Source organism: Mus pahari, chromosome 5 (genome assembly GCF_900095145.1).
Source record: "Mus pahari chromosome 5, PAHARI_EIJ_v1.1, whole genome shotgun sequence".
Classification (NCBI taxonomy): Eukaryota; Metazoa; Chordata; class Mammalia; order Rodentia; family Muridae; genus Mus; species Mus pahari.
The window spans coordinates 160,660,438-160,674,515 of NC_034594.1; the positions used below are offsets into that span (position 1 = coordinate 160,660,438).

Below are 14,078 nucleotides of genomic sequence, written 5' to 3' on the forward strand. Positions count from 1 at the left end.
TATATATATATATATATATATATATATATATATATATATATATATATTAAGTAAGGCGAAGAACAACCTTGGAAGAAGACTTCTGTCCTTTACACTCCTGCACTCAGGTTTGTATTCATCAGCACACATGTGTGTACACATACACATTGCACACATCATCATTATCATTTTATAATATAATATTATGTAACATTTTATGTAATATAATATCTTATATAGAATACAATTTAATATATGTTATAATATTTATAGCTGTAGATATTAGTAATTATTATTTAAATTTTTACGAGAAATGAAAACCTAAGTAGAAGAGAAGAGTGGACTGGCTGTGAGGCGTATTTTGAGGATCAGAGCGGCTGTTTGGGAGCCAGGACGTGGTTGGGGGTGGGTAGGGAAGGCATTGAGTCTGTCCGTCTGCTACATGTCTCTGGTATCTGTTTTCTCTCTGCTTGGAAATCCGTCTGTCTCGTGTCTCTGGTATCTGTTCACTCTGCCTTGGAAATCCCTGCCTCACTCACAGTTTCTGAGTCTTGATGTTTAATTTAACACAAAGGTCTTTGAGAAACACAACAGGGGGCTGCTCCTGGTCGTTCTGGCATTGAGGAAATTGAAATGTACATGTTTTTTTCTCATTTATCAAAGAAGGGTAAGAATCTAAAGTGACATTTTATATCAAATGAATTATGAACTGTGTACTTTTACCTAAGGGAACAACAACTAAATTAGGGCTATGGATAAGAAGGAGCGTATGACAGACACACACAGAAATAGGTTTTTAATAAAACATACAGTAATTTCTGGAACTGTTTCTGATAATGACATGCTGTCTCATACTGAAAGTTGGGAGCGCATGCAGCCTTTTCAGAAATGTATAAGATTTAAGTGTATTTTAGAGATTTCCACAAAAGATTAAATTTCATATGGCATAGGACTTATAGCCTGGGAAAAGATCTCAGATATCTTAGGGTTTTTGTTTGTTTGTTTGTTTGTTTGTTTGTTTGGCTTTTTTTCTTAATTCTTATTTTCTTAGAAAAAAAACAGTTGCAAATCATTTCTTTCTTTGAAAAGGCAAAAGTGTAGATTATGAGTGGGGAAGAGATACCATATAAGATAAAAGTGACTTCCATGAACATATCACGTGGTGTCCTTTCTCCATCTGTAGCACCACCAGACAGGCTTACACATGACTAAGATATTCTCATTAATGTCCAAGTTTCTAAAAATCACAGAGTTGGGTTCATATCTCAGTGTCACGTCCCGTACTCTAGGTGACCCATGTGCTTTGTATCATCAGGTGTGGCCTCAGGCTCTGTTTGTAAGTGAGAAGATATGACAGGTCCACACAGGAATGCTAAGGCTGACGGTTCTCACTGCACAGAGAATGGGATGCTGTGAGCATGGCCTATGCCTCTGTACATGTTTCTGCCTTCCATGTGTGAGAAGTGGCCACTGCCCATGCAGTGCACTACAGTTTGCTGACAGAAGATTCCTGAGGTGAAGAACCCTCTGGAGTTAAGTCCTCCAGGCAGAGGCAAACCATGTGGGATGTGGCTAGTTAGCATTTCACTACAGAATGGAATGCTCTTGGGAATGTGGAACATGTTCTTCCAGGTGATATGGCTGTGATCCACCTTATAACATTATAATGGCAAATTTAATAGATCAGGTTAAATGAGCTTGTATGGTAGTGGAAAACAATTCTTCCTTTTCAAAGATTTACTTATTTATGTAGACAAATACACTGTAGCTGTCTTTAGACACACCAGAAGAGGACATGGTAGTGAGTCACCATTCAGTCTCCCTAAGAACAAACATGAAGGTCACGACCTTGTGAGCTGAGGCATGGCTTCCTCACACATTCACCTGCTGTAGCAAAACACCACAGGCTGGAAGGCTGATGAATATCCTAAATGTGTTTCTCAGGATCCCGGAGCTAGACAGTTCAAGACCAAGACAGCAGTGATGTCTGGGGTGAGGATCTCTTCCTCAGACATAGCTACCTCCTCACTGCAACCTTCCATGACAGAAAGACTGGAGAGTGCTGTGGAATCTCTTCAAATATACACTGAACACACTCAAGAGGCTTCTGGGACCTATGCCCTGCCAGCCCCAACCCCTTGTGATCCCAACGAATACATACAGATGAGGGGCACAATCAAATGAAAGCAACATTCTGTATACAGTCTGAATCTTTTATGATTCAGAACTCATTGTTAGTTGAGTGATCAAACATGAACTTGAGTATTAGATGTAATGGTTGTCATGATTAAGATGATTTTTTTAAAAGCAAGTTCTGAGTCTTCAATCATTTGAATAGCTTTAAAAATGTTTTAAAAGGACTTCATTTTAAGTACTTGATTCCACGCTAAACCATTAGATTCGATGGTAAGATCAAAAAGGGTTATTCTAAAATACAGTAGTGTCTTACTTCTCTGCCTATGGTAGGTTCGTTCGGGTATTTTCATGTTAGATACATTTAAACAAGTAAAATAAATCAAAACCCCTCTTTTCATTTGTTATTTTACTTTTTATCATCTAAAACATATATTTTTAAATATCCCATTTCTAAAGAAAGTGATGTGGACACAAGCCTGTATCTACTTTTGAAAATTATTTGTGAATCTTTTTAACTTCAATAATGATATCTTCTTAAGTATTTAGACTAAAAATGGGATGGAATTCTTCAAATAGTATATTTTTGTGCGTGTTTTCAGCAATTTTTAATGACAATAGATTCTAAAGAAAAGGTATTCAAATAGCCAGATAATGAAGTACAAAAAATAGCAATACTATATAGAACTAATTGGATAAAAATTATGATACTCAAGTAATAGAAATACAAAGGAGGTGTTTAGAAATATGAGGAGGAATCATGTCAGAAGCAAAGTCATTAAGTCCAGTGTCTGAATCCAGCAAAGCTCTGTAAGGAGAAAAGAACAAAATTGGTTGGGTGATTTGAGACCCAGGGAAATTAATTCCTGTGGGTGTTCTGGCCACCCCCTTTCAGGGTCACTAATTAGTCTAACAATGTGACAGATCTGCTCCCTAGCTGAACAAATAGTGTATCTAATGAAATTCAAAAACCCCTACTTCATCCAGAGCTTTGGGGTGTTCCAGGGAAGGGGGTGTCCTTCAGTGTGTCAGGTGCTCCCCTCTTGACAAATATACCAGGGTTTGTTTCTCAGGGTTGTCGGAGGAAGCCAGACTTCCATTTCCACATCATAGAAAGGGCAGGGAGGGAGTGGGCTGCTTGATCCAGCAAATGCTTGCATGAAGTGGATTGCTTTTCCCAAAATGATCCATAGCAATTAGCATTCAGAGTCTTCTTCGCATTCTAGTGGCCCGAGCCACCTCTGCCCCCTCTTCCTGTATGACTGCCATTCTGTACTGTACCTGGGGGCATCCTCATTTCTTTCCCATTCTAATTAAACCACTCACAGAGAATACACAGCCCTGTCTACATATCACAAAACAATAATTACTGGAGCCAGGTGAGAGATGCACCCATTGTGTCCATATTAGCTTGACAGATAATTTGTGCTAATTTTGAGGCAGTACTCTCAGAGCTCTGAAATGTTGCTGAACTCTTTAAATTCCCAACTGAGATATAATCCCAGCAAATCAGAAACTGAAGGCAAGTGTTGAACCAACTTCAGGATTTATTCATGGATAGGCTCCAATGTAATCCATCCTGTCACTGAGATCATGTGCTTTTTTAAATAAAAATTCTTATAAGCATAATAAAATTCACCAACAAAGCTTTTGGGGTGTGTACGTGTGTGTGTGTGTGTGTGTGTGTGTGTGTGTGTGTGTGTGTGTGTGTGTAGTGTATGTATGCGTGCCATATGCCCACCTAATGTCTTCTCACATGCATAGAAGCTGAAGGAAGGTGGCCCGTGCTCTATAGCTTTCTCCATATTCCTCTGTGACCGGGTCTGTCACCTGAGCCAGGCTGATGGCCAAGAAGCCCCAGTGGCTCCTTCTGACTCCAGCACCCACAGTGCTGGGCTTACAGACTCAGGTAACCATGCTGAGTCTTTCACATGGGTACTTGGAATTTAAACTCATTCATGGCTTCATTTTTATTCCAGGTGCTTTAGCCCCCTGAGTCCTCTCTCCATTTCCCAGACATTGCTTTTGGGTTCAGTTCTTCCTACACTGGAACAAAGACCTTGAAGAACTGTGGTCATTTCTCAGCATGGGATAAAGACCTTACCTCTGGGGCTTTTCATTCTGGGTCTCTCTAAACCAAAGATGCCTTGATGGATACAGGAAATCCCTCTAAAAACTCAGAGATGGAATGAACCCAAGAAACCCAGTTCCAGAAAGCTGAATAAACACATTTTCTCTAAGTCTCTTCTCCCTCCACCCTCCACACACAAAGGCTCATGAAGATTTAAATGACACAATTTAAAGAACTTTTCTTCTAAAAAATACCCCTTTCTTTCTATACTTATTCGTTATACAACTCTCAGGTTGGTATCCACAGTGCAAACTGTCCCCCCCCCCCATGCTCCTGCAAGCTCAGTAATAAGGAAGAAAAGAGACAGTGACTTCTGTGGCCAGGAGGAAGGCCCCACTGGCTTGGCCTTGTCTCTTAAGACTTCATAAAAAACAAACAAACAAACAAACAAAAAACAAAGCCTTGGGTTTTGCAGTCAGCTGCTACCTTCATCTGGGTATGCCCTTGGCCTTAGTCTGACCAAGTTTTTCTTTTCTAATCCTACCTACTACACACATAGAACTTTCAAAGAAATATCTTTGTAGGTTTATTTATTTATTTACCATTATGTGCATATTCACGTGGTGGTCAGAGAGTAACTATTAAGAATCAGTTTTCTTTTTCTACCTTGTTGGTCCTGGGATTGAGCTCATGTCTTCAGGCTTGGTGGCTAGCATCTCTATCCCCTTGAGTCATCTCACTGGCCCCATGTAGAATTCCCGTAACGATTAAGTGTGGCAATACAGAGAAAGTATTAGCCCAGAGCTTGGTTTACAAACATACCCAGAATTAGTGCGCGCACTTCTATGTGTCTGTCTTTATCAGTGAAAATCAAGATGATAGCATTTATCAAATGGTGACTAGACTGTTTACGCTGTCTAATTAATATCCATTTCACAATCAATTCAAACTCCACCAAACTCTGAATTTTGTTCAGTTTTCATTGGAAGAAGAAGTTATGTGATGAGTTTTAGAGTTACATTTTTAAAAATAAATATGATGTCTTCCCTCCAAGGCCTAAAGGCCTGGCTATCTTGGGCCTTTCCTTTAGGACTGGATCTTCGTATAGTCTTGATAGATAAACCTGGACCTGCAGGAAATTTTGTAATGGATCAGAGTTATTCAGGCTTGATTTTACTTTATTCAGGATGAAAAGGGATTTGCTATTAAACTAGGAATATGAGTTTGTATGTGTTTTCTAATGAAATAACACTGCCACTGCCTTAGCCTTCAGGAGTAAGGTATATTTTCCTTATTTGGTGATAAGGGTTATTACACATAAATCAGAAAAAACTATTGGCTTATTGGTCTCATGGTTTAAAAACTTCAATTATGAAAATTCAGGTTCTATTTTAGACTATATAACACCTATACACTGCAATGCCTAGACAATATCTATAGAATATTTATACAATAAAAACCCTTGCAGGACCACTGAAAGAAGATGTAATGATTGGTTGCCCATTGGGTTTCTAGTTTGCATGATCTTGGCTCCCAGGGCCCTCAGGACAAGGTGCCTTGCTGATGACAGCTGCTGTGGGTCTGGACTTTATAACACGAGTCTCTGGCCCTTCCTTTCACTGTCGAGTCCTGTTTCCTGGTGGACTTTTCATTGTTTTCAATTTGAGGATTACTAGGTAAGCATTCTGAGCCCTCCCTAGGATTGAGGCTCTTGCAGCCATTACAGTGGTGAGATCTCGGGGAGGTGGGGCATTAATCATTCTACCCCAACTAAGTCTCACACTCACCACAGCTCTGCCACCACCTCTTGTTTGCTGTATCATTTGGCCCAACTCATGAAACCCTTGCTATATATAGGTGACCACAGATCACAGGCACTTCAGGCACAGAGCAGATGCTCTTCAAGTGTTCGAGTTTTAAAATGTTATGTGTGTGGCTTGGGGCTGCAGAAATGGCTCAGCAGTTAGGATCACCCGCTGCCTTTCCAATGCATCTGAGCTCAGTTCCCAGAACCTACACTGAGTGGGGTTCAAACCCACTTGTGACTGCAGCTCCAGGCAATCTGACACCCTCATCTGGCATCTGTTACTGCACTCACATACACACATACTCATGTATAGACACACCCATGCACAAATAAAATAATCTTAGAGCTTTGTTTTATCTACACTGTACAGAAATTATATCTGATTGTGTTGCATATTTATATTATATATAAAACAACACAGTACATTATTCTAAGATACAGTTGCACATTTATACATATGTGTACAAAAGCACATATACATGATTATAAATTAAATATGCATTTTGAAAGTCTATAAGGAAATGAATAATCATAGCTTTGTGATGGGGATTAAACAGAACCAACTTTCTGAACAACCATGAGTCAACAAGAGTCTGAAGTGATAATGACACTCACTCCTAGTCAACCAGCAATTTTGAAAGCCATTACCTGGAGACGTATCCATTGGAATGCTCGTGATATTATTTATAATACTGAAAATCACTTTGCTCTATTCCCTATGGTGTTGGCCCTATGGATGGAATGTTCCCCATATAAGAAAATATTGTTTGAAAGAGCAAAAACTCATTATTTAAAATAAATAAAATGTAATAAATAAGGTTTAATTTCAAAATAATTAGTAAAAAAAATGTGGTATAGAGAGTTCTCAGTATATATATTAAAAGTAAACAAAGCTCACTAAATAATATACATGTATTCTTTAATGTTTAATATAGCATACATTAAATATTTTTCAACAGAAAATCATCAGTAGTTTAAAAAGGGTATTTTTAAAGTAGTTTATGTATAGATAACTTCTTTTAATTTGATTGGTCATTTTAAAATTTTGTATTACATCTAACACAGAAAATAAAATTTCTGTTTAGCACTATGGAGTTAAACTGTTAGTGTTGACTGGTGTTTAGCAGTGTTTTAAAATGAGGCCACAGCATGACATCTGCTTTCAAATAGCTCTTCTTACTGTGTCTCTGGAATATTCTGGGGACAGTGACAGCCAGACTTGAGTTAAGATTCAGCATGGTTTGACAGAGGAACCTGGGTCTTTAAGACAGAGATGACACCTGTGAAAACACAGGCTGCTGTTTCCTGGTTTTGGACTTCATATACGAGGTGCATCCTTTTTCTGATATTGTAACATCAGTTTCTGCATGTGAGGAGGGACCCTGGAATACATCATAGCAACCTGAATGCACTCTCACGGAACTTCTGACTAAACTAGATATTGCTTCCATGTGAACTTGCTTCTGTGTGGACTTCCTTTGAACTTTGTTAGTCCCAGAGACACTTGCTGGTATGAGGCAAGGTTCCTAGGGAATGGCAAGGAAGCAGAACACCTGCAATGGTAAGGTAACAAGGTGAGAACAGGAAGAACTGCTTAAGTATGTGATTCAAAACTGGACAGATGGTGCAGTGGTTAGGAACACCCACATGGTGACTCAAAAGCATATGGATCTCCAGTGCTAAGGGATCCAACACCCTCTCTGGACTCAGTTGGTATGGCATCCATGGGGATACACAGACAGACGACAGACAAACAGACAGACAAAATCTCAGACACATAAAAATAACACTTTTTATAAAAAGAATCCGATTTGAACAGAAAAAAATTCAATTTTTTTGAAGCTTAATTTTTCAGTGTTGTAAATGGCAGCCTCCTGTATTTGTTGAATAGATGTAGTACTTATTCTGCATTATGAAGCACTTACTGTAACAGGGTGCCTAATGGAGTAAAATCAGATGGGTGTCCTCAAGCCAGAAGCCCTAGTCGAAATTCTTACTCTGCAGTAACCAGTTTTGTGATTTGAGATTAAGTATTTAACTTCCATTAGCCTTGCTCTTTTGATCTACGCTACGAAAAGATAAGTCTGTGATTTTAGAGCATAATTCTGCGGATTGAAAATGATTATGCTAAGGAACCTGGCGAATAGGATGCGTTTAAAACCTTAGCTCCGCTGAGGCTCCATGTGGTGGTGGAATCTGTTCACATCGACTTGCTACTGTTCAGTGCCGTTCTGTTTGCACATCCTTGGGCTCAAGGTTGGCTGTCCATTTGTTAGCACATCTGCACACTGCCCATAATTAATATCTTTTTAAATGACATATGGTTCCATGACTGGAAATCGAGTCTTGCCTTCTGTTTCAATTTGTTCATGACTCAATGACTTAGTTTATGTGTCTGAACTTTAATTTTCCATCCAGGAAACGAGAATTTAGACATCCTTTTGCTTCTCTCTGGCAGTTTCAGAAAGTGATGGGGAAGTTTGTTGGCTGTGGCTTTGAACAGGTGCCAGCTTATCTAGCCATGCGTTAGGAGCACATGTGGATAAAGGGCCATGATTTTATTTTATGTTAACAGGGAAATTTACATAATTTTTAAAATCCCTCTACTCTATATTCTGAGAAGTTAAGGATAGGGTCAGAACCTTGGCGGAACCAGCATGAAACCAGGACCCGAGTCTAGTGAGCACAGGAAGCTGCCATGAAGCCTGACCCGGAATGAGGTGGAGACCCTGATTAACCCAGACGAGCCACCCGTGGCAAAGTACCCATGGCAGTGCCTGAATAATCCACAGCCCTTTGGATGGCATGGCATGGAGAGGGACATCCATGAGGGATGGATGGATGGCTGGACACTCAGAACTTCTGAGCCCTCCAGTGCTCTCGGCCATCATTGTAGTGACTGTATGCATCGTGGTAACGTTGGCAACTGCTGTCCTACTCACCACACAGAGGTTGATGGTTTAGTCCTCCTTTGCATGTGTTCTGCCTTCTCCTCCCCCAGCAAGAAAGACCTGAATGTGGAATAGCGTTTAATATCACGTTCGTAATCCTGTCAAGTAAAGTTGCTGCAGCCGATGGCCCCTTGAGTGTGTTGTGGCCAATGAGTGTTAGTCCCCTACTGGATGGTGGCCAACTTACCAGTGACCATGCCTTAAAGAAAACGGACTCCCCCTAACTCAGCAGCTACCAGTTACCAATAGTTAACTTCACTAGGGGTGAGACTTCATGACCTTCTCCCCTCTCCATGCTGGGATTTTGTCTGACTTGAGACTGTACAGGTTTTACATTTCTGTGATTAAAGTTGAGAGATGCAGTAAACTATGTGTATAACAGTAGTTCACCAGGAGTCAGTTTAAAATGCTGCCCACTTAGCAGAGTAATAGTAGTGGGGGATCCACTAGGGCTGTGGTTCCTCAGGCCACAGATCCTTGGTCAGGTGTGTTTTAACTTCCATCCAACCAGAAAGTGCTTGGCTGCCCTGGTTACTCCCATTACATTTCTCCTACCAGTATGCATGTCTTGGCAAGGCAGGCTTTACTGTGGGCATATTGGTGATGACTTCTCTGTTCTGAGAGGCCACATAGTGCCTTCCAGCCCTGTGAAGGCTAGGCGGGGGAAAGAAGGCTTCCAGGTGAACACCAGCTTGATTCTGCCATGTTTGATAACTCAAATATGAGTTACCTTAATTTAGGGCAAATTTACTTAGGCTTCTTTGGCACCTTAGTGCAGTATTTTCACTCTTTTAAAACACACTCACTCACACACACACACACACACACACACACACACACACACAGAGCGGGGGAGGGATGGGGGGCTGATAAAAACTGATATATAAGGGAAATATGGAGAATTCGTTTTCTCTTTTTGGTGCTGACAGACTTAGCTGTCACCAATATGAAGAACAACAAACACTCCTTTTGCTGTGTAGGTGCAGCCCACAGGGTTCTATGAATGTATAGGGAGCAAGGGTATGTGTGACCTGTCTTGTCTGAATGGGGTGCTGGGGTTTTTTTTTTTAAAGGCTGGGTCCAAAAGTCTATTATTTTTAAAGTTTAATAAAATCATGTATTCCAAATTACACCATCTCGACTCGTTCAGTTCGTGATTTATTTATGACCCACTGTTCTCTTTCTCTTTCTCTCTCTCTCTCTCTCTCTCTCTCTCTCTCTCTCTCTCTCTCTCTCTCTGCCTCCGAAAGAAGGCTGAATTTGAAATTGTATTAAAAACTCCCCTTCCTGTGGATTTATAGCTGGGGGGAGCTGTTTTACCCAACTGCCATGTAGAATTAGTATTTACTGGGCAGGATGCGTTGATTCGGGAGGCTGGCTGTAGCACGCTTGCCCCGCGAGGGTCATATGAAACTTGAGAGAGGCTTTTTGAACAACATGGCGTCCTGGGGACAATATATCAAGCAGATAGATACGGGGCACTCCTGTTGGAAGCCAGGCTTGGAGTTATGACTGGCTCCTGGTTATTGCTTTCATGCGAAGGAGCCTCTGAGGAAATGGGCCCAGGATAAAAGGTGCTAAGCAGAGAGAAAGAAGGCTTTCAAGAGGGAGAGTCGTGCAGAAATCACGGAAGATGGCCATTTCCTGGCAAACGTGTTGCCGTCCTGTGTAATTGAAGTGTGAGAAAACTGATGAGTGTTGTTGCCTGGTTGGTCAGAAGAGACTACGTGCCACTTGAAGATCGGAGGACTCTTCGGGGTACTTCTCTCTAAGCCTCTCAGGATTGCAGCTCTCAAGCACCGAGGAATTTTAGTCCGCACCTTAAAACTGATTCCCCCTCCCCCCAGGCTGATGACTTCAAACAAATATTCCTTCTGAATTCAGTACATGGCACATCCCTCAATCCAGAAGAATTAGATAAAATAATAAGTAAAGTTATGATTTTATGTTACAGCCAGTGTGTATCTTAAATTTTAATTCCTGCCTGTTGTGTAGCATTTTGTATATGTGCGCTTGTTAAAAACTGACTAAAGAGGCTGGGCGGTGGTGGCACACGCCTTTAATCCCAGCACTTGGGAGGCAGGCAAAGGCAGGCGGATTTCTGAGTTCGAGGCCAGCCTGGTCTACAGAGTGAGTTCCAGGACAGCCAGAGCTACACAGAGAAACCCTGTCTCCAAAACAAACAAACAAAAAACAAAAACAAACAACAACAAAAGAAAACTGACTAAAGAAATGTACCAAGTGTGCTGAGAGCCAGTCCCTAACTCTTAGCGCACTTGGCACAGGTGACCAGCCCTTTCTACTCCTTTGGTGATCTTTCCTCCCTTGGCACCTAGCATCTTGGTACCTTCTCTTCGTTTTTTCTCTACTCTCTAAACTCAAATTACAGGTAGATACCTCAGCTCCGGTTCATCTCTTCTGCCCTCCCAAGCCTCAGCCTTTAGAAGCCATGGATCCATAATCTCTACCCAGATAACTGAAATGTCTCCTTCGATCTTTCTACTAAAAGATCCCGCACAGCACACAAAGGATGGATGATGTGGGTAGACACAAATCTGCATCACCCCTCCCCCATTACCTGTGCCCCCCACCTCAGCGCCTATCAGCTCCGGAATGAGGTTACCATTCAGTTGTTATCCAGCCTGAAAACAGTTACACTGCCTTGACTTTCTTACTTTCTATTAACAACACGCTCCCAACCAGGTTACAACTTATCTCCCTGCCATCATCATTACTGCTGAAGCAAAAGCTGCTGCCGCCATGTGTCCAGTTTACCTCAACAACGGAGTCCATCTCTTCTCACGTCCCCGTCCTCATCCCCACACAGTGGGACCTTTAAGCTTGTAACCATTCTGCTCCACTCTCTCTACCAAACACATTGCTGGTTTGAGAGGAGATCCTAGGCCCTTCCTGGGACTTGGAATTCCACTCAGGAGGAGTCCTTTTCTCCCCCCTGCCCTCTGTGCCGACCACACTGGGCAGAGCGGCTCTGTCAGTGCCCTCAGAGCTTCCCCTGCTCTCTGGCTTCCTTCTGTTCTCTGGCTACCTTGCTATTCACAGACATCCTCAGGGCCATCTCTCGCATCCCCTAAGGTCTCTGCTCAAATATCTTCTGATTAAGATTACGGGCCCTTCCTGTGAGCTTCCTACGGACTTAAAACATTATCCAATAAAGTTACAGTCTCTATTGTACACCCGTGTTCATTCTGTCTCAGGCTGTTGTTTTGTTTATGTTTATTTATTCACTGGGTGGCAGGAGGCCCACATACGTGGAGGTCAGAGGACAGGTCACAGCAGCATATTCTTTCCTTCCCACGCGCTCTTAGACTCGAGCAAGTGTCCCTCCCCACTAAGCCACCCCATTGGCCTCCTGCTTTGTAGGCTGTTTGTTTAGGGTTCGCTTCTCCGGGCTTCCCATCATCTAGTATCTTTTCCTGCATCTTTTTATTGCCTAATCCCCTCACTTACATATAAGCTCCACAGGGTGATACCTGTTTCCCTCGGTGCTGCTCTCCCCTCCATGGGAAGAACACTACTTAACACAGAGCAGAGCCTCCATAAATGTGTATTGAACAAGTAAATGAATTATTGATGAACTCAAAGCCCTTACCGAAGATTGATGAAACATGTAATCTAATTCTTTCCTCCTCATCGTTGCCCATTCATTAGCCTCATGTTCACAGGCAGGGTCTCCTGCACTGTAAAGCACATAAAACCCACATTCTTTACAAGCATATGCATGTGTGTCTGTGTGTGTGTGTGTGTGTGTGTGTGTGTGTGTTGAAAGTGGACCTCAATACTTTGTTTTCATTATAGAAATAACAATATATTGCTACAATGTTAATAAATAGCATTAAATAACAGGAATTAGTAAATAATAATATAGCAGTAATTAAGCTATACTAAGGAAAGTTTAACTCAAATGTGGTGATGATGATGATGATGATGATGATGATGATGATGTTGATGATAATGATGATGATGATGATGATGATGATGATTCCTAGAATCCAGAGCAAAGTAAGGTACTCTGTTGATATATAGTTTGATTTTTGTGCACATCAGGGGAAAGTATCCCTGAATTAAAGATGAGAAAACATAGGCTCAGAGACATACGATGATCTTCCTACAGTCTAGAGCTCTGTTTAACCTGCTTTTGAGTTTCTGTCAAGTATTACAGCAAACGGCGTGATTGATTCATGCAAATTGTAACTGTTGAGGAAATTAAATAATTGTAATAATCCTGTCAAAACATTTTTATAGGAAAGGCTTTATTTTTACTCATTCCTGCTGTGCTCCCAGAAAGTTTCCCCTGGGTTCTCCCGATCGGTGATATGGAGGCGTGTTCGAGGGAGTACGGAGCCGTGTGGAAAGGCTTTCAGACTGTGGGAGACACAAGGAAGGAGTTTAGTTTTCGTGTTTTCTTGGGAAGACTAAAGATCAGAATGTGAAATCATGACAGGGATACTTCCTTCCAGGGATACACATCAGCAAACTCCTTATCCGTCCGAAGGGAAGGAACGCAGCCCACCATGTCTAGTTAGTGGTACAGTAAAGGGACCACGGGTAGTATGTGTGACCCAGAGGAGTAAGACCCGGATGGTGTCAGCACTCAGTCTGCTTAAAATCAGGCTAAATTAAAGGTGCTGCTGGATGTTTGCTCCACTACAGTCCCTCTGTGCTTTCAATTAGATAAACAGAAGTACACATAGGGACCGGCTCCGGATCCTTTGGTCTGGAAGCTCGGGCTTTTACGTCTGAAGCGCTGACGTCATTGCGGAGATGAACAGGGAGGAAGTACAGTGCTTCAGGACCGAAAATGTTAAATTAAATGGACCGTGTTTAACGTCGCTGTTGATCCTGAGGAACAGTTTTCCAGCGTGCGGAACATTTCCACTCCACCCAGCATATGTCCCCACAGTTTTCTCTGCTCTAATTCATCCGTGTTTCCCGACAGCTCCAGATGGCCTGCTGTCTCCCAGGCTTGCAGCTGCCGCTCCAACCAGTCTTCAGGTTGTCTGGTCTACACCAGCTCGCAACAACGCTCCGGGCTCTCCCAGATACCAGCTCCAGATGAGGCCTGGCCCCTCCACCCACGGCCCTCTAGGCCCTCTAGAGTGAGCAACCACTTATATCT

At 41.9% G+C, this 14,078-nt stretch overlaps 1 protein-coding gene across 1 annotated transcript in view; it reads left to right on the forward strand.

The window, feature by feature from the left end:
• The window catches only part of Ush2a (usherin), a 678,886-nt gene that overhangs the window by 424,922 nt on the left and 239,886 nt on the right, over positions 1-14,078 (forward strand). The window contains exon 38 of the mRNA XM_021198607.1: positions 13,899-14,058. Within this exon, the coding sequence (XP_021054266.1) occupies positions 13,899-14,058 (160 nt within the window). The remainder of the gene's footprint in view (positions 1-13,898; positions 14,059-14,078) is intronic.